The following is a 21,595-nucleotide window of genomic DNA, read 5'->3' as shown; positions in this document are numbered from 1 at the left end:
AAAGCAAAAGATGAGTGAGCTCTGACCCAAACAAAACAGTGAGTGGAGCGGGACACAAACACCATGTACTGGATGAAGGCTATGACTGCTCACCTGCCATGGGAGGGAGTGAATGGATGGTATGGTTAGAGGAGGAGAAAGGAATGGAATGGATGGGATTTGTTATTGTCTAGACAAGAGAGGATGAAGAGGAGGATCTGAATGGGCTCCTTAATTTGTAGGGACTGGGAGTTGATGAGCTGAATGTATCTAATTGCAGTGTACATTGAGAGCTTACACAGGCAGGAGTGCATGAAGTCAATACAGTGATGAATGGCATTGAGTAAATTAATGTTATTCACCCTTCTGGATTCTTCATATTTGCAAGAAGTCTGGCTTTTATTTGCTTCTTTTAAGGAATTTACTAAAATGTTATCTACATATTGCCCGGGCCCTAAATTTGGTCCCTACGCCATAAGTAAGGAACGTTTTTCCAAAATTCTAAGTTAACCTCTACTTTTGGATATATATGAGGAATATGGTGGTGGAAAGATTGGAGAAGAGACGACCAAGAGAGGATGTGAAGGAGGTATTTAAAATCGTGAGGAGGCCACAACAGATGAACAGGATGGTTATTTACTCTTTCAGATAGTCCAAAAACAATTATTAGATAGGTAGATTGGGTAGATTTATGGAGATTTTCAGTGAAAATGTTAGCAGTTAAGTTTGACTGAAAATGTTCATGTGAATAGCCACTTAAAATTAACCAGTTATCTTTGGTTCTAAGTAGCTTTTATGAAAGTTGACTCCAAAGCTATGAAAGCTAAAGGATGCTAAAGACCTGCTAAGAACAATAAAACATTGTTTCCCACTCTCTCTTGGAGGTTCTCCTAACTAATTGGATTTTCAGTTTTGCCACAGTGAATATGCATGAGATCGATTGGCATACCCTGGGTCTCCAATGTATGCAGACCTTATCTCATGGTTAAGTCTGCCTCCATGAGTAAGATGGAAAACACTAAATTAAAGGGATAGGTTTGCAGGTAGGATTAGGATTGACATAGACGTTAAAGTCGAAGTTAGTATTAGAATTAGGCTTAGGACTGTGATTGTTTACAGTATAGATTGAAATTAGGATTAGGAGGGAAATTAGATTTAATATTTAGCGTATGTGGTATGGTCAGGTTAGGACTGAGTTTAGGAATAGGATTGGTGTTAGTATTAGAAACTGAAGTTAGGATTAGGAGTGAAGATAGGTTTAGTATTGAGGTTAGGGTTAAGATAGGGTTAGTATTCAGATTAGAATTTTCGTTAGGGTTAGGACTGAGTTTATCAATAGGATTGATGTTAGGATCAGAGATTAAGGTTAGGATTAGGAGTGAAGTTAGATTTAGTATTGAAGTTAAGGTAAGGACTGGGATTGTATAAGGTTTGGCATACAGTTACGTTTATGACTGAATTTAAGAATAGGACTAAGAATTAGAGACTGAGTTAAAGATTTGGATCAAGATTAAAGATAGGAAATAGTGTTAAGATTGCGGTCACGGTGAAGGTTAATGTTCGTAACATGGCAATGATGCGAGATAAAGACCAAATGGTCCATCCAGTCTGACTAGCATGTGGTTTATGGGAGTAACTGCCACATAATGCATGTTACTTCCATATGTTTTGCTAACGATAGTAACAGCCACACCATAGAGGTTACCAACATCCGTTCTGTGAAAGGCAGTAGCTGCTGCTGCACCATGCAGGTTACCCCCATGTATTCTGAAAGATAGTTACTGCCCCTTTGTGCAGCTTTAGTGTTTTCCATGCATGCTTTTCAAATTTATGTTCGCTCATTAATTCAGAAGTGCTCAGTACACAAACTTTCACTCACCACATTTGTATGCCTCACAGCAGGGATTATTACTCTCAACCATTACACTGATGGCATCTTTCTGCTGACATGAAGATGAGGGGCACACAACGTCCGTGCACGATGAAGGCTGTGGTGAACGTAATATAAATATCAGACCCAAATCATCACCGAAACCTACATTTTTCTTAGCTTTCGTCTTTGATTGATTTTTGCCCGTACTTCTTGCATTTTTAATCCGTCCCTCCATATGGGAAACATCACTCTGTATATCCTTTAGAGTAAAAGCCAGATTTTGGTGGATCAGTCCCTTTGTTATGACTGATCCACCATGATCTCTTCTGTTTTGCAAACAGATGGAGAGCTCTTTCTTTACATACCACAGGTACCTGGAGGTATTTCTCTAACCCCAGTACTGCCCTTTCATGGTCCTAGGTTTTTGCTTCCTAGAGAGTCCCCTGCATACCTGACTGTATTAGAAAATAAGATGATGGGATGAGACTGTACCCAAACCTCTAACCTGTGAAGCCTTTTCTGTAAAATGATCATTAAACTTACCACAATTGGGGGTGGTCCTGCATTAGCTGAAAAAAACAAGATAATAATGAATGAATTTAATAATTTGAGCCTTTAGGAATTGTTATGCTCGTCTCCTAGCTCAGATCCTGTCTATGACTTACTCCTGAATACAGCAAGATATGATTTTCCGTCATAAAAGTCAAGTCAAGACTTGAGAATGTACAGAGCAGGGCTATCAGTTTGGAGCACGAACCCTAGAGTGGCAACTATGAAGACAGAGCGGGCAAATTAAACCAATGTAACCTAAAAGAGAGAAGGACCCAGAGGAGGTGATGATATTTTTCAATATACTGAGTGATGACATTTTTAGGGGCATTGGGATGATATGGGTTAAAAGTTCATTCAGGTGCCTAACTAGCAAATGAGGTATGTACTTTCTATCCTGCACACACCAGCCTGATATTCAAACACAACAGATTCATGTCATTTTCATTTGAAGATTAGGTTGTTATGTGGATAAAAAGCAATCTGCATTCTTCAAGTTGTTCCCTATGTAGGTGTAAAGTACATTTTCCAAAATTAAATGTATGCACAAGGTTTACAACCCTGCCCTCCAAATGCTTCCCGTGATGTCTCCTTTTAATGCAGCTGAATGTAGGCACATTGTGTTAGTATGATTTACCTTTAGTTTTCCCTTTGCTGCACCTTCACTTATCCACACCCTCCATTTATTCATCTTAGCCTCTTGCTTATACTTACGACATGTGTACGTGGGGCAGCACTCAGACTCTGGGTCGAATCTTTGGGTTGGTGCGCTTCCATCCTTGCAGATTGGTGGTGGCTGGCAGTCTGGGCACGCTGCAGAAGGAGGGGAAGAGGAGAAGGGAAAGCAAAAGAAAATCTCAGTTCTAAACCTTACTCGGACATCCTGCAAACTGGGAGCTGGCAGGATAACGCTGACAGAATCATTCAATTCTTTCCTGACTTAAAGGAAGTTACATAGTAACTTAGTAATGAGGGCAGAGAAAGACCAAAATGGTTCATCTAGTCTGCCCAGCAAGGTAATAACTGACCTCCGTGCAGGTTACCCCCATGTTTCTCTTAAGGTTAGTAACTGCCACTCCGTGTAGATTACCCCATGTTTCTCTTAAGGTTAGTAACTGCCACTCCGTGCAGATTACCCCATGTTTCTCTTAAGGGTGTAGTAACTGCTGCTCCATGCCAGTTAAGCTTTTTTATTTGTTCCCATCCTCTAGCCTTTTAGGGATCCACAGTATTTATCCCATGTCCCTTTGAAATCCTTCACAGTTTTAGTCTTCACCACTACCTCCGGAAGGGCATTCCAGGCATCCACCACCCTCTCAGTGAAGAAATATTTCCTGACATTTGTTCTGTATCTTACTCCCTGGAGTTTCAAATCGTAACCCCTAGTTCTACTAAATTGTTTCCAATGGAAAAGGTTTAGTGACGACCCTGGATCATTAAAACATTTCAAGTATCTGAAGGTCTGTATTTTAACACCCCTGCTCCTCCTCTCCTCCAGAGTATACATATTCAGGTTCTTCAACCTCTCCTCATAAGTCCACCCACCATTTTGGACGCCCTTCTCTGAACCGCCTCCATCCTGTCTCTGTCTCCTTTGAGATACGGTCTCCAGAACTGAAAACAGTACTCCAAATGAGGCCTCACCAAGGACCTGTACAAAGGGATTATCACTTCCCTTTTCTTACTAGATATTCTTCTCTCTATGCAGCCCCGCATTCTTCTGGCTTTGGCTATCGCCGTGACACATTGCTTCGTCGACTTCAGGTCGTTAGACACTATGAACCCAAGGTCTGTCTCCTGCTTCGTGCACATCAGCCCTTCACCCCCAAACACATTCTTTTGGATACCACGCCCCAGATGCATAAATCTGCTCTTCTTGGCATTGAATCCCAGCTGCCATATGTTCGACCACTCTTCCAGCTTCCTTAAATCCCACCTCATTCTCTGTACTCCTTCCGGCGTGTCCTCTCTGTTGTAGTTCTTAGTATCATCCGCAAATAGACAAACTTTACCTTCTTTCCCTTCCGCAGTGTCGCTCACGAAGATGTTGAACAGAACCGGTCCCAACACTGATCCCTGTGGCACTCCACTTAACACCATTCTCTCTTCAGAGTAGTTTCCATTTACCATCACCCGTTGTTTTCTATCCATCAACCAGTTTGTATTCCACGCCAACATCTTGGAGCTGATTCCCAAGTTTCTCAATTTGCTGATGAGTCTTCTGTGTGGGACCGTTTCAAAAGCTTTACTAAAATCCAAGTAAATTACATCGAGTGCTCTTCCCTGATCCAATTCTCTAGTCACTCCATCAACGAAATCAATTAGATTCATCTGACAGGACCTTCCCCTGGTGGACCAATGCTGCTTCTGATCGAGCAACCCACCGGATTGTAGATAGTTCACTATCCTTTGCTTCAGCAGAGTCTCCATTAATTTTCCCACCACCGAGGTGAGCTAACCGGCCTGTAGTTTCTTGTGAAGGGGGACCATCACTGCTCTTCTCCAGTCACTAGGCACTGCACCCTTTTCCAAAGGTCTGTTGCACAGGTCACACAGTGGACCCACCAGCACATCTCAGAGTTCCCTCAGTATTCTGGGGTGAACCTCATCAGACCCCATGGCTTTGTCCACTTTCAGTTTTCTTAGCTCTTCCCATACATTCTCTTCCATGAATGGAGTTTCGTCTACCCCACCCCCTTCTACAGTCTTCATAACAAGTGACGGTCCTTCTCCAGGGTCTTCATTTGTGAACACTGAACAGAAATATTTGTTTAATATTTCTGCTAATTCATTTCTATAAGATATAACCTCAGATCCACAAATCTCAGCAGAGAACAAGAATACATTCATAATTAAAACATAAAACCACAGATTACACACAAAACTTCTAAAATTAAAGCATAAAATAGGACAAACTATAATAAATCAGCTGTTGCCAAAACCCTCCCACTCTCATATACAAACATTCAGACTGTCACTCTATTAAGAACTATGCCCTTTTGGCATGGGGTTTGGTTGCATATGCACATCTTCGTATCCACATCATGTCCACTTTATTTAATCTTAACTTCATAATTTTCGCCTAACCCTTACCGCATTTGTATGATGGGCAGCACTCAGCCTCAGGGTCAAAATCTTTCCGTACAATTAAACCAGGGGCACATTCTGGAACTGAGGGACAAGGTGGGCAATCTGGAAACGAGGAAGAGAAGGAAAAGGTGAAGACTTAAGATGACCGAGCTCTCACCCAAATAGAAGAATGAGGGGAGAGAGACATAGACACCATGCAATTTACTGGATGAAGGCCATGACTGCTCACCTGGCAGAGAGAGGTGGATGGACGGTATGGTTAGAGGAGGAGAATGGAATAGTACGGATGGAATTTGTTATTATTTAGACAAGAGAGGATAAACTTGGTAAGAGCACTGAGGAGACGAAAAGGATCTAAATTGGCCCATTACATCTTGATTATTAAGGACTGGGTGTTGATGAGCTGTAATGTATCTAAAAGCAGCGAACAGTGAGGGCTAACACATTCGGGAGTGCATCCATTGATATAGTTAGGAATGGCATTGAATAAGAAAATGTTATACATCATTCTGAATTCTTCATATTTGCAAGAAGTCTAGTTTTTAATTGCTTTTTAATCTCTTAAGTAATTTACCAAAGTTTCATATACATGTGGGCCAGGCTCTAAATTCTAAGTTAACATTACTTTTGGATATATTGGGAATAAGCTGCTGCAGAACTTGGAGAAGAAAGGACCAAAAGGGGATATGATTAGGGTTTTTTAATGAATGAGCAGTGTGCAACAAATACATAGGTAACAGATATCGATTATTTACTCTATCGGATAGTACCAGAACTGGGGAACATTCCATGAAACTGAAGGGGAGCAGATATAAGACAAACTGGAGAAAGTATTTTTTCACTCAGCGCACAATCAAGCTGGAGGATGTGGTCATGGCTTTTGTAGCTATCACAGCACTGAATCTTTACTCATCTCTAGTTTTGACACTATTCACCGTGGCTTTGACTCTGGCACTTGCTATATTCTCTTTCATACATATTTCTTCAGCTTTCCAAACCTTAGATCACATCATCTTACTTTTTCGACTTTCTGAAGTGGGTATATCATAGAAACATAGAAACATAGAAATGACGGCAGAAGAAGACCAAACGGCCCATCCAGTCTGCCCAGCAAGCCTCACACATTTTTTCTCTCATACTTATCTGTTTCTCTTAGCTCTTGGTTCTATTTCCCTTCCACCCCCACCATTAATGTAGAGAGCAGTGATGGAGCTGCATCCAAGTGAAATGTCTAGCTTGATTAGTTAGGGGTAGTAGGGGTAGTAACCGCCGCAATAAGCAAGCTACACCCATGCTTATTTGTTTTACCCAGACTATGTTATACAGCCCTTATTGATTGTTTTTCTTTTCCCCTGCCGTTGAAGCAGAGAGCTATGCTGGAAATGCGTGATGTATCAGTCTTTCTCCCATGCCGTTGAAGCAGAGAGCCATGCTGGATATGCATCGAAAGTGAAGTATCAGGCACATTTGGTTTGGGGTAGTAACCGCCGTAACAAGCCAGCTACTCCCCGCTTTGTGAGTGCGAACCCTTTTTTCTTCTCCCCTGCCGTTGAAGTAGAGAGCTCTGCTGGATGTGTGAAGTATCAGTTTTTCTTCAGCCCTGCCGTTGAAGCAGAGAACTATGCTGGATATGCATTGAAAGTGAAGTATCAGGCTTATTTGGTTTGGGGTAGTAACCGCCGTAACAAGCCAGCTACTCCCCTCTTTGTGAGTGCAAATCCTTTTTTCCATATTTCCTCTTGCTGTTGAAGCTTAGAGTGATTTGGAGTCACAGTAACCATGTATATGTTTATTGAATAAGGGTATTGTTTCCAGGCAGTAGCCATCATTCTGGCGAGTCCCCCACTCTTCATTGGCGGCCTCTTGAATTTATGGATCCACAGTGTTTATCCCACGCCCCTTTGAAGTCCTTCACAGTTCTGGTCTTCACCACTTCCTCTGGAAGGGCATTCCAGGCATCCACCACCCTCTCCGTGAAGAAATACTTCCTGACGTTGGTTCTGAATCTTCCTCCCTGGAGCTTCAAATCGTGACCCCTGGTTCTGCTGATTTTTTTCCTACGGAAAAGGTTTGTCGTTGTCTTTGGATCATTAAAGCCTTTCAAGTACCTGAAAGTCTGTATCATATCACCTCTGCTCCTCCTTTCCTCCAGGGTGTACATATTTAGATTCTTCAATCTCTCCTCGTACGTCATCCGATGAAGATCCTCCACCTTCCTGGTCGCCCTTCTCTGTACCGCTTCCATCTTGTCTTTGTCTTTTTGTAGATACGGTCTCCAGAACTGAACACAGTACTCCAGGTGAGGCCTCACCAAGGCCTCACCTGGAGTACTACTCATTATCGGGTTCTGTCCTTGCATTGTTTTCTTCATATATATCTGACCATACTCAGGAGATAAAAATCAACAGTACTACTTCAGATTGGGTCCCTAATATTTCAGGAGTAACTCAATGATCTGGATTATCTGCTACGCTCTTAATGTTGATCATACTCTGCTCCGTTGTTTGCTAGGGCCACTTGGAGTTTCCTAATAATTCTACGCCGATGATATACAATTCTTCTTTCCCCTTCTCTCTTCCAAGATTACCTCAATTTAACTTTGCTTCTATCTGCCGTCACTCTATTCGGTCTTGGCATTCTGCTAATATTTTATCTCTGAATATTAAAAAAAACCTAATATTCTCCCCCATTTGCTGTCCCTGAGTTCATTCATTGCCAGGTTCTTGTGGCCTGATTTGGCCTCTGTTGCAAACAAGATGCTGGGCTTGATGGACCCTTGGTCTGACTCAACATGGCAATTTCTTATGTTCTTATTCAAATCTTGGGTGAAACCATCCCGATTTCTCCTACAGATCACATCCTTGGTGTCATGCTAGACACCACTTTATCCATGATACCACAGATTAAATCTGTAATTAAAAATTCCTTCTTCAAGTTAAGGATGTTAAGAATCTTAAGATCTATATTACCACCAGATAACTTTTGTACAGTCCTCCATGCCCTTCTGTTCCCTTCTATTGACTATTGTAATTGTCTCTATGCTGGTCTCTCTCCAAATTCTCTCCATGCTCTTCAAATAATCCAGAATTCTGCTGCACGCTTGCTTACCAACACACCTATTCGTCATCAAATTACTCCTGTTTTAAAAGATTTATATTAACTACTGATCTCTGCACGTATTAAATACAAAATTGCTATCTCCACATCCTATTACAGAATGTTAAAAGCCCGTGGATAAGCTCCATAAAGGTGAATTTCAAAAGCCCGATTTGCGCTGAAATTAGGGGATTTGCAGATATGTTGGGCTGGTGCACGCCAAGCAGATTTTAAAAGCTGGCCAGATTAGCGCATACCTGCCACTCCATGCACAAATGAAAAGATCCAAAAAAGGGGCGAGCATGGGCGTTCCTGGATTTAAAATAGAAATTAGCCTGTAATGTGCATTGGCACACGCTGGGGCCCCCTGCCTCGTAACTTACTTCTCCTACAGATGAAGTGTAACTTCTAAAACAAATAATTCTAGACAGATCAGCGGAGGTTTTAGGGTTGAGTCTAACAAGGAGGAAGGAAGGGTATTAAACTAGGGATTTTGTAAGACCTATCCCTTAACTGGGCGAATGGAACCAAATGGGAAAACTGGCAATGGCGTCGGGGCACGTGTCTTTTAAAATCCCCCACTTACATGGTAGAAGCGGCATTTGCGCACACAGGCAGGCGCCCACTTAAAATTGGATGCACAGGTGTGGACAGTCAAGCTATTTTACAACATGCGCGTAAGAACATAAAAACATATGTCTAAATAGCCCTATTCTCTGGAATTCCCTTTCCTTATGACTCATGCATGATACAAAGCTATTTTTAAAAGTACTAAAAACACACTTATTCACTGAGACTTTTCTATAAGTTTGTACACTCATTTTGCTGCCAGTGTGCTTCAGACTTTTCTCAAGTTGCTTAATTTTGTTGCACAGAGTTTGTTGAGTTTAGTTTAGATCTGTATCCTTGTTTTACTTGTTTTGCTTGCTTCTTAAGAATGTTTTATTGTACCCTTCCCCAAACTTTGGAGAGGCAAGCAATAAATGCTTTTAAATAAATGAATAACATAACTGAGTTTAAAAGAGGTTCATGGAAGAAAAGTTCATAAACGATTATTAGCAAGGTAGGCTTGACAAAGGTCATCACTTACTCCTGGGAGTAGGCAACAAGAAATGACTCAGAATAACTAAGGCAGGGTTTTGGATTCTTAATACTTGTTCTAATGGAGTAGAGATTTCTTTGTTTGTTATGGTAATTTCCTAAGTTTTTTGCAGCCTCTCATCTACTTACCACAGTCATAATCAGGGCAGCAGGGATCTGAACCGGACATTTCCACTTGGATGGAGTCTGTCTTAGTGCAGCTTTCGGACAAAGGACAGGTCACATCCTTACATTCGTTTGGCTGCAAGACCCACATCATTGCCATCAAAATCAGAAAATTCCAACCATAAATATCCTTCCTCCAATACACCTAATGAGCACACGAGTAGACATCTAACGCTTGGAAACCAAGCTTTTAATTATAGAAAGGCTGGTGGGTTTGTAACATTAACCTTAGTCAAAGAGAGAGAGAAAAACAAACTTACCAGGGTTGGGTTTTCTGGAACTGAAATAGAGCAGAAAACGATAATCATTTCTTTATCATCAACAAGAAGTCATGGTGTATTCATATGCCTTCTGGCCAATGAGGTTTTCTCTCACTTTTGGTGCAATGCTCGCTGTTGCCTCATTACTTGTATTTCCCCTTTCTGTTAGCTGATAAAGCAATTCTCAAATTTATCCATTCTGGTCATCTGGAAACTCAATATCCCCACCCATTTCTACATTAAACAGCTGTTACATATCTGCTTTAAAATTGTATTTGCTATTTTTCAGAGTCCTTTGCTCTTTTTTCATGGGGTTTGGTTACATATGCACATCTTCAGATCAACATCATCTCCACATTATTTCATCTTAACTTCATAATTTTCCCCTAACCCTTACCGCATTTGTATGATGGGCAGCAGTTAGTCTCAGGGTCATAATCTTTCCATACGATGAATCCAGGGGCACATTCTGCAACTGAGGGACAAGGTGGGCAATCTGGAAAAGAGGAAGAGAAGGAAAAGGTGAAAACTGAGGATGACCGCGTCCTCACCCAAACAGAGGAATGAGTGGAGAGATACATAGACACCATGCAGTTTACTGGATGAAGGCCATGACTGCTCACCTGGCAGGGAGAGGTGGATGGATGGTATGGTTAGAGGATGAGAAGGGAATAGTATGGACGGAATTCGTTATTATTTAGACAAGAGAGGATAAACTTGGTAAGAACACTGAGAAGACGAGAAGGCTCTAAACGGGCCCATAACATCTTGATTATTAGGGACTGGGAGTTGATGAGCTGTAATGTATCTAAAAGCAGCGAACAGTGAGGGCTAACCCATTCGGGAGTGCATCCATCAATACTGTTAGGAATGGCATTGAATAAGAAAATGTTATACATCATTCTGGATTCTTCATATTTGCAAGTCTAGTTTTTAATAACTTTTTAATCTCTTAAGTAATTTACCAAAGTTTCATATACATGTGGTCCAGGCTCTAAATTCTAAGTTAACTTTACTTCCTGATATATTGGAAGTAAGTGGGAGCACAACTTGGAGAAGAAAGAACCAAAAGGGGATATGATTAGGGTTTTTTTTAATGAATAAGTAGGCTGCAACAGATACATAGGGAACAGAGATCGATTATTTACTCTTTCGGATAGTAAAAGAACTGGGGAACATTCCTTGAAAGTAAAGAGCAACAGATATAAGACAAACTATAGAAAGTATTTTTTCACTCTACATGCAATCTAGCTGTTTTTTTTTACTGGGTATGTGGTCAAGGCTTTTGTCGCTATCACAGCACTGAATCTTTACTCATCTTTAGTTTTGACACTATTCCCCGTGGCTTTGACTCTGCCACATGCTATATTCTCTTTCTTACATATTTCTTCAGCTTTCCAAACCTTAGATCACATCATCTTACTTTCTCGACTTTCTGAAGTGGGTATATCGGGTTCTGCCCTTGCTTTGTTTTCTTCATATATGTCTGACCATACTCATCAGATAAAAATCAGCAGTACTAATTCAGATTGGGACCCTAATATTTCAGGAGTACCTCAAGGATCTGAATTGTCATCTCTGCTATTTAATATTGATCTAACTCCACTCTGTTGACTCCTCGGGCCACTTGGAGTTTCCTATAAATTCTATGATGATGATATACTATTCTTCTTTCCCCTTCTCTCATCCTATTCTACCATAATTCACTTTGCTTTGATCTGCCATCTCTCTATTTGGTGTTGGCTTTCTGCTTTTATTATCTCTGAATATTAAAAAAAACTAATTTTCTCATTTTAGTTCGCCCTCCTCCATTTGCTATCCCTGAGTTCATTCAAATTTTGGGTGAAACATCCCGATTTCTCATATAGTTTACAATCTTGGTGTCATGCTAGACACCACTCTATCCATGATACCACAGATTAAATCTGTAATTAAGAATTCTTTCTTCAAGTTAAGGATGTTAAGAATCTTAAGATCTATATTTCTACCAGATAAATTTTGTACAGTCCTCCAAGCACTTCTATTCCCTTCTATTGACTATTGTAATTGTCTCTATGTTGGTCTCTCTCCAAATTCTCTCCATGCTCTTCAAATAATTCAGAATTCTGCTGCACGCTTGCTTACCAACACACCTATTCGTCATCAAATTACTCCTGTTTTAAAAGATTTATATTAACTACTGATCTCTGCACGTATTAAATACAAAATTGCTATCTCTATCTACAACCTATTGCACATTGTTAAATCCCCCTGGATTAGCTCCGTAAAGGTGAATTTTAAAAGCTCAACATTCGCCAAAATTAAGAGATTCGCGGATATGTTGGGATGGCGCATGCTGAGCAGATTTTAAATGCTGGCCAGGTTCGCGCATACTTGCCACTGCATGCACAAATGAAAAGTTCCAAAAAAAGAGGTGGGGAATGGGATCCCCTGCTGCGTAACTTTACTTCTGCTACAGATGACGTGTATCTTATAAAACAAAAAAATCTAGAGAGATCAGCGGAGTTTTAAGGGTTGGGTCTAGCATGGAGAGGGGAGAAGGAAGGGTATTAAACTAGTGATATTGTAAGCCCTATCCCTTATCTGGGCGAAAAGAATAAACTGGGAAAACTGGCAATGTCATCAGGGCACGTGTCTTTTAAAATCCCCCACTTACGTGATAGAAGCTGCATTTACGCATACAAGCACTCGCCCACTTAAAATTGCATGCACATGTGTGGACAGTCAAGCTAATTTACATCATTCGCGTATATACATGTGTATTTTATAAAATGGTCTCTTCCCAGGGCACAGGCTGAAGATCGCTCGCACATGTGCGCCCTCGCACCGCTATGAACGTTACCATCAAAATTGGGCATTCATACCCCAGCTCGGATTCTCCGTTCATCAAATCAATTTCTATTAGATGTCCTTTCTCCTAAAGCTGCTCGTTTAGCCTACACACGTGAGCGCTCTCTCTCAATAATAGCCCTATTCTCTGGAATTCCCTTTCCTTATAACTCATGAGTGATGCAAAGCTATTTTAAAATGTACTAAAAACACACTAATTCACTGAGGCTTATCCATAAGTCTGTACCCTCATTTTGCTGCCAGTTTCCATCAGACTTTGCCCCAGTTGCTTAATTTTGTTGTGTAGAGTTTGTTAAGTTTAGTTTACTCCTGTATTGTTGTTTTACTTGTCTTGCTTGCTTTTTAGGAATGTTTTATTGTTCCTTGCCTCTAATTTAGAGAGATGAGCAATAAATACTTTGCAATAAATAAATAACATAACTGAGTTTAAAAGAGGTTTGGACAAGTTGATGGCAGAAAAGTCCGTAAAAGTTTATTAGCAAGGTAAGGTAGGCGTGAGAAGGTCACCCCTTACCCCTGGGAATAGGCAACAAGAAGTGGCTCAGAATAACTAAGACAGCATTTTAGATTCTTAATACATCTAATGGTTTAGAGATTTCTTTGTTTGTTACGGTAATTTCCTAAGTTTTTTGCAGCCTCTCATCTACTTACCACAGTCATAATCGGGGCAGCAGGGATCTGAACCGGACATTTCCACTTGGATGGAGTCTGTCTTAGTGCAGCTTTCAGACAAAGGACAGGTCACATCCTTACATTCGTTTGGCTGCAAGACCCACATCATTGCCATCAAAATCAGAAATTTCAACCAAAAATATCCTTCCTCCAATACACCTAATGAGCACACGAGTAGACATCTAACGCTTGGAAACCGAGCTTTTAATTATAGAAAGGCTGGTAGATTTGTAACATTAACCTTAATCCAAGAGAGAGAGAAAAACAAACTTACCAGGGTTGGGTTTTCTGGAACTGAAATAGAGCAGAAAACGATAATCATTTCTTTATCATCAACAAGAAGTCATGGTGTATTCATATGCCTTCTGGCCAATGAGGTTTTCTCTCACTTTTCGTGCAATGCTCGCTGTTGCCTCATTATTTAAATTCCCCCTTATTGTCAACTGATAAATGATTTTCACATTTATCCATTCAGTTCATCGGCAAACTCAATATCCCCACCCATTTCTACATTAAACAGTTGTTAAATCCCTGGTTTGAAAATTTGTTTTTGCTACTTTTACAGAGTCCTTTGCTCTTTTGGCATGGGGTTTGGTTGCATATGCACATCTTCGTATCCTCATCATGTCCACTTTATTTCATCTTAACTTCATAATTTTCACCTATCCCTTACCGCATTTGTATGATGGGCAGCACTCAGTCGCAGGGTCATAATCTTTCCGTACAATTAAACCAGGGGCACATTCTGGAACTGAGGGACAAGGTGGGCACTCTGGAAACGAAGAAGAGAAGGAAAAGGTGAAGACTGAAAATGATCGAGCCCTCACCCAAACAGAAGAATGAATGGAGAGAGACACAGACACCATTCTCTAGTCTTGACACTATTCACCATGGCTGTGACTCTGGTACGTGCTATATTCTCTTTCTCTTACATATTTCTTCATCTTTCCAAACCTTAGATCAAACCATCTTACTGGCAATGGCGTCGGGGCATGTGTCTTTTAAAATGCCCCACTTACATGGTAGAAGCGACATTTGCGCACACCGGCAGGCGCTCACTTAAAATTGCGTGGACATGTGGACAGTCAAGCTATTTTACAACATGTCCGTATATACAAGTTTATGTTATAAAATGGCTGCGTCCCTAACTTGTGCGCCCTTGTGCTGCTATGAAAGTTACCGTCATACTGGGTATTCATACCCCAGCTCGGATTTTCCATCCATCAAGTCAGTTTCTCTTAGATGTCTCGTTTTGCCTACACATGTGAGCGCTCTCTCTCAATATATAGCCCTATTCTCTGGAATTCCCTTTCCTTATAACTCATGAGTGATGCAAAGCTATTTTAAAATGTACTAAAAACACACTTATTCACTGAGGTTTTTCCATAAGTCTGTACCCTCATTTTGCTGCCAGTTTCCATCAGACTTTGCTCAAGTTGCTTAATTTTGCTGTGTAGAGTTTGTTCAGTTTGTTTTAGTCCTGTATTGTAGTTTTATTTGCTTTTTAGGAATGTTTTATTGTACCTTACATCTAACTTTGCAGAGGTGAGCAATGAATGCTTTTAAATAAATGAATAACATAACTGAGTCTAAAAGAGGTTTGGACAAGTTCATGGAAGAAAAGTCCATAAACGATTATTAGCAAGGTAGGCTTGAGAAAGGTCATCACTTACTCCTGGGAGTAGGCAGCAAGAAATGACTCAGAATAACTAAGGCAGGGTTTTGGATTCTTAATACATCTAATGGTGTAGAGATTTCTTTGTTTGATAATTTCTTAAATATTTTGCAGACTCTTATCTACTTACCACAGTCATAATTAGGGCAACAGGGATCTGAACCGGACATTTCCACTTGGATGGAGTCTCTCATACTGCAAGACTCGGACAAAGGGCAGGTCACATCCATACATTCCTTTGGCAGGAATGCCCGCGTCCCTGGGATCTAACACCAAGGAAACCAAGCTTTCAATTATTCAGGAGCTGGGGGCTCTTTAACATTAACTTAGACCATCAGACAGCTAAAACAAACTTACCTGCGGTGGGTATTCTGGAACTGGAATAGAGGAGAAAACGATAATTATTTCTTTATCATATCAAGAAGTATAAATCATGGTATAGATGCATGCCTTCTGGGCTAATGAACTTTTCTGTCAGATTTTGCTGCAATTCTCGCTGTTGCCCTCGTTACTTGCATTCTTCAAGGACAAACAGGATGGTAGTCCTCACACATAGGTGATATCATTGGATGGAGCCCGGCCCGGAACTTTGATCTCAAAGATTCTTGAACTCTCAAACATGTCCTACTGAGCATATGCAGCTGTATTTATCACCCTGCCCTCTAGGCAGAGTCCCACAGTTTCTTTTTTTCTGCAGAGCCATGTGTGTCGTGGTATTCAGCTTTGCTCTCTTCTCACAGTTTTTGTAATTTGATTTTTTCTAGAGCTGCAGCTGTTTTTATTTTTCTTTATCCTACGGTAGTTTTGTTTTCTTTTTTCCTCTATCTGCCAGCCACATGGCGGGCCTTAGTCACTGTGCAGCCTGGTAGAGTCTTATTCTATCCTTTAAAAAAAAAAAATACTGTGCCTGCAGTTTAGTTTCTGTGTCCTCTCCTTGTTCTCTCTGTTTTTTACCTCTTTCAAGCGCTGGCAGGACTGATGGAATGCAGTCCATGGGTGATCCTGGGGACTCACCTGGATTCTATCCAGACAGGAGTTCCAAGTTATTTCACTGCTCGATCCGCATCGAAGGAGGTTTGGATAGTGAAGAGATCGAAGACCACACCTTACCTGTGGTGGGGAGAGCTCATCCTTCCTACATTCAAAGGACCTAGTCTCCATAGGCAGGAGCCCTGGATGGCGTAGCAGGAACCTGGGCAAGCAGCTTGCTGCTGCACCATGCCATGCCCAGAACCAGTTGCCTGTGCACACCCATGCGATTGCACAGGTGGTCTGACACTTCAATGTCAGGATCGCGTCAAGGACCAGGATTGCCATTGAGCACCATGGTCACCCTTGACTTCATCGAGGTACCAGGATGCCCTTGATGCCATCAAGGTACATGACCAACAGCATCAACCTTAAGGTCATTGAGCGCCTTGGGCCTCGATTCGGTAGAGTGGTGGCACCGATCTCTAGTGTCACGATCCCAACCACGTCAGGGACCGAGACTACCATCGATCACCGTTTCACCTTCGACACCATCAGAGCTGCCCTCGATGCCATCGCCACCCTCGATGCCATTGGGGTGCATGGCCACCCTCAATGTCATCGAGGTTTGGGGCCGCCATGAGTCCATTGAGCGTGTTGGCCAGCTTTTCACACTTCACTAGGTTGTCAAAATACTTTCCTGCTCACCTGATCTATCCTATAGACAGGATGGATAGGCCTGCCCTTGACAGGGTGCAGAGTGGGTGAGCTTCAAGCCTATCAGCTCTCTGCTCGGGGGTTTGGGCTAGCAATCCCATTTCAGGGATTGCCTTTCACCCTCTTTAAAAAAGGTTTGGATAAGTTCTTGGAGGAGAAGTCCATTAACTGCTATTAATTGTTGACTTTTGCCACTGCTATTACTGGCATCAGTAGCATGGAATCTACTTAGAGTTTGAGTACTTGCCAGGTACTTGTAGCCTGGATTGGCCACTGTTGGAAACAAGATGCTGGGCTTGATGGACCCTTGGTCTGACACAGTTGTTATTGTTTGTAAGGTTTTGGGTGGACCCTTGGACACTGTGGCTGCTGACCACGCCCACGGGGGGAAGTCCCGTGAGGGGCCACAGGTCAGGCTCAGCTTAGAACATAACACAGATAGATCTTTTATTAACAGTATTGAGGAGCCACCAGGGCTGGCAGTAGTGAGCAGAGGACAAGCCCGGCTGGGCTTGTAGTCCCTCAGGGCTCTGGAACAGCAATCCCACAATGGCTGTGCTGTAGTGAAGAGAAACTGAGATAGTGATTACAATGAAGTATATGCAGGGTTCTGGAATAGAGCCTCGTTGGTTGAGTACTCACAGAGCGGTTTCTCTCGATAGGGAACACAGAAGCCCTCGATAGGGAACACAGGAGCTGAAGTAAAGGCAGGCCCTCGAGGAGTGAGTACCTGGTTCCAGGGAACAGCTCTGAGAGAAGTAGATGATGATGGTGTAGGCAGCGGTATCTTCCAGGCAGAAGTGAAGTCCAGGCAGCGAGTTAGGGAATATGGGCCCTCGAGGAAGGAGTACTGGTTCCAGACAGCGACCTGAAAGAGAAGAGAGAGGCCCCCGAGGAGCGGGTACCCCAAATAGAGTAAGTCCAATAATGGAGAGGCAGAGTAGCTAGGTACGGAGAGCGAATCCCATCCGTAAGGAGTTCACCAGTACGAATACCTGACCTTGCTAACTCGTAGGCTTTTTGTATCCGGGATGCGTGATGTCATCACAGGGGGACGCCCCTGACGCTCGTGCCAAAGAAAGTATTTGAAGCAGGGCCGCGCAGCGTGCACGCCCTAAGGCAGCTGGACAGCATGGTGGGAGGCAGCGCCCAAGCCGGACCGGGGACGCCGGAGAGGACAGCAGGCAGACGCCGCGGCAGTCAAACGTCCGTCAATCGCGGGAGGAGTCACCAGAGAGGTAAGGAGGGCGGAGTGGAGACGTCGGGCAGCGACATTCGTAACACCAGTATAGTAACTTCTTATGTTCTTATCCTCTGAAACTCTTGACGCTGTCCTGCGAGGTCAACTATGTCTGGTACTTTGGCTGTAGGGTCTGTCACCGATCCTGCTGTTGTTGCTGATTATTCTTCCAAGCATTGCTTGGGATTTTCTGCCCATTGTGCCTATCAGCCAAACATGGGGAACACTTCTGCAGATGCATTCTGTCCTTCAGATACCAGTGGACTGCAGTTTCTTTCTGGAGGGTTCTCTGGCCCCAGCTGTTTTTTTTCATTTGTCTTGTGACAATGAAGGAAACTATGCAGTCTTTGTCCAAGAGTTCTTCTCTTGTTTGCTTCTCTAGACCTTTTCCTGTATCCAGGAGGTTCTAGACCTACTGTCGTCAGGGTTTACTGATCCGAAACCCTGCTTGTAATTTTTTTACATGATGCGGAGTATGTTTCTCGCTGGCATTCATATCACCCCTTTGCCTTAGGCGCTTCTGCTTTGCATTGGGGTTTTGTGTCTCAGGCTTTCTATGGTTTTCTCTTTGTAAAACCCAACTCTTTTCCCGCCTAGACCCCTTTGTGAGTTGGCTGTCTCACAGGCAAGAGGGAGAGAAGTGTGCCTTCAGCATTGTGCGGTTTCCTGCTTTGTCCTGCTCGGACAGGCTACAGCTTGGGAATCACCCATGTGTGAGGACTACCATCCTGCTTCTCCTCTGAGAAAGCAGCGTTCCTTACCTGTAATAGGTGTTCTCTGAGGACAGCAGAATGTTAGTCCTCACGAAAATCACCCACCTCCCCTGGGAGTTTTTCTCCTTTGTATGAGTTGTATCATGGACTGAGGGACTCTGCCTAGGGTCAGGGTGATAACTTCAGCTGCACATGCTCAGTAGGGCATGTTTGAAAGTTTTGGAATTTTTTACATCAAAGTTCTGGGCCGGGCTCCCTCCGATGTCACCCATGTGTGAGGACTAACATCCTGCTGTCCTCGGAGAACACCTGCTTTCCCCCTTATTGTCAGCTGATAAAGTGATTCTCACATTCATCCATTCAATTCCTCTCCAAACTCAATATCCCTACCCATTTCTACACTAAACAGTTGTAAATCCTTGGTTTGAAAATAGTTTTTGCTATTTTTACAGAGCTCTTAGCTCTTTTGGCATGTGATTTGGTTGCATTTACGTATCTCCAGACCCACATTATCTCCACATTATTTCATATAATTTTCCTCTAACTCTTACCGCATTGGTATTTTGGGCAGCACTCAGTCTCAGGGTCATAATCTTTCCGTACGATGAAACCAGGGTCACAGTCTGGAACTGAGGGACATGCTGAGCACACTGGAAAAGAGGGAGAGAGGGGAAAGGTGAACATCAAGGATAGAGAAAGCAAAAGATGAGTGAGCTCTGACCCAAACAAAACAGTGAGTGGAGCGGGACACAAACACCATGTACTGGATGAAGGCTATGACTGCTCACCTGCCATGGGAGGGAGTGAATGGATGGTATGGTTAGAGGAGGAGAAAGGAATGGAATGGATGGGATTTGTTATTGTCCAGACAAGAGAGGATGAACTTAATGAGAACATAGAGAAGATGAAGAGGAGGATCTTGATGGGCTCCTTAATTAGTAGGTAATAGGAGTTGAGCTGAATGTATCTAATTGCAGTGTACATTGAGAGCTAACACAGGCAGGAGTGCATGAAGTCAATACAGTGATGAATGGCATTGAGTAAATTAATGTTATTCACCCTTCTGGATTCTTCATATTTGCAAGAAGTCTAGCTTTTATTTTCTTCTTTTAAGGAATTTACTAAAATGTTATCTACATATTGCCCGGGCCCTAAATTTGGTCCCTACGCTATAAGTAAGGAACGTTTTTCCAAAATTCTAAGTTAACCTCTACTTTTGGTTATATCAAGAATATGGTAGTGGAGAGATTGGAGAAGAGACGACCAAGAGAGGATGTGAAGGAGGTATTTAAAATCATGAGTAGGCCACAACAGATGAACAGGATGGTTATTTACTCTTTCAGATAGTCCAAAAACATATATTAGATAGGTAGATTGGGTAGATTTATAATGCTAAAATGCTTTGAATTGTAATGTTATAATGTTTTGAAATGACTCTGCTATCGTTCGCTAGGCTCTCAAGTTCACCTTTTGATTTATTTGATTTACTTGTTCCTATGCCTTCCTTGCTCTCCTCTTGGTTTGTTGTACCCCACTCCCCTCCCCTCAATTCTTTGTAATTTCCTTTCCTCCTTTAGTTCAATGTAAACCAATATGATGTTTTTTGATAATATCAGTATAAAAGTCTCTTTATATAAATAAATAAATAAATAAATAAATTGATTTATGGAGATTTTCAGTGAAAATGTTAGCAGTTAAGTTTGATTGAAAATGTTCATGTGAATAGCCACTTAAAATTAACCAGTTATCTTTGGTTCTAAGTAGCTTTTATGAAAGTTGACTCCAAAGCTATGAAAGCTAAAGGATGCTAAAGACCTGCTAAGAACAATAAAACATTGTTTCCCACTCTCTCTTGGAGGTGCTCCTAACTAATTGGATTTTCATTTTTGCCACAGTGAATATGCATGAGATCGATTGGCATACCCTGGGTCTCCAATGTATGCAGACCTTATCTCATGGTTAAGTCTGCCTCCATGAGAAAGATGGAAAACACTAAACTAAAGGGATAGGTTTGCAGGTAGGATTAGGATTGACATAGACGTTAAAGTCGAAGTTAGTATTAGAATTAGGCTTAGGACTGTGATTGTTTACAGTATAGATTGAGATTAGGATTAGGAGGGAAATTAGATTTAATATTTAGCGTATGTGGTATGGTCAGGTTAGGACTGAGTTTAGGAATAGGATTGGTTTAGTATTAGAAACTGAAGTTAGGATTAGGAGTGAAGTTAGATTTAGCATTGAAGTTAAGGTAAGGACTGGGATTGTATAAGGTTTGGCATACAGTTACATTTATGACTGAATTTAGGTATAGGACTAAGAATTAGAGACTGCGTTTAAGATTAGGATCAAGATTAAAGATAGGAAATAGTGTTAAAATTGCGGTCACGGTGAAGGTTAATGTTCGTAACATGGCAATGATGGGAGATAAAGACCAAATGGTCCATCCAGTCTGACTAGCATGTGGTTTATGGGAGTAACTGCCACATAATGCATGTTACTTCCATATGTTTTGCTAAAGGTAGTAACAGCCACACCATAGAGGTTACCAACATCCGTTCTGTGAAAGGCAGTAGCTGCTGCACCATGCAGGTTACCCCCATGTATTACTGCCACTTTGTGCATGCATGCTTTTCAAATTTATGTTCG

General features: G+C 41.9%; 1 protein-coding gene across 1 annotated transcript in view; it reads right to left on the bottom strand.

Moving 5' to 3' along the window:
* Positions 1 to 21,595, bottom strand: part of LOC115080300 — a 226,983-nt gene that overhangs the window by 87,204 nt on the left and 118,184 nt on the right. Inside the window, exons 61-73 of the mRNA XM_029584450.1 lie at positions 19,501 to 19,599; positions 15,668 to 15,687; positions 15,441 to 15,576; positions 14,309 to 14,407; positions 13,910 to 13,929; positions 13,615 to 13,726; positions 10,511 to 10,609; positions 10,114 to 10,133; positions 9,818 to 9,929; positions 5,495 to 5,593; positions 3,116 to 3,214; positions 2,396 to 2,421; positions 1,859 to 1,967 (exon numbers count right to left, since the gene is read on the bottom strand). Of these exons, the coding sequence (XP_029440310.1) occupies positions 1,859 to 1,967; positions 2,396 to 2,421; positions 3,116 to 3,214; positions 5,495 to 5,593; positions 9,818 to 9,929; positions 10,114 to 10,133; positions 10,511 to 10,609; positions 13,615 to 13,726; positions 13,910 to 13,929; positions 14,309 to 14,407; positions 15,441 to 15,576; positions 15,668 to 15,687; positions 19,501 to 19,599 (1,050 nt within the window). The remainder of the gene's footprint in view (positions 1 to 1,858; positions 1,968 to 2,395; positions 2,422 to 3,115; positions 3,215 to 5,494; positions 5,594 to 9,817; positions 9,930 to 10,113; positions 10,134 to 10,510; positions 10,610 to 13,614; positions 13,727 to 13,909; positions 13,930 to 14,308; positions 14,408 to 15,440; positions 15,577 to 15,667; positions 15,688 to 19,500; positions 19,600 to 21,595) is intronic.

This window comes from Rhinatrema bivittatum, chromosome 19 (genome assembly GCF_901001135.1).
Source record: "Rhinatrema bivittatum chromosome 19, aRhiBiv1.1, whole genome shotgun sequence".
NCBI lineage: Eukaryota > Metazoa > Chordata > Amphibia > Gymnophiona > Rhinatrematidae > Rhinatrema > Rhinatrema bivittatum.
This window is presented reverse-complemented; position numbering and strand designations above follow the sequence as displayed.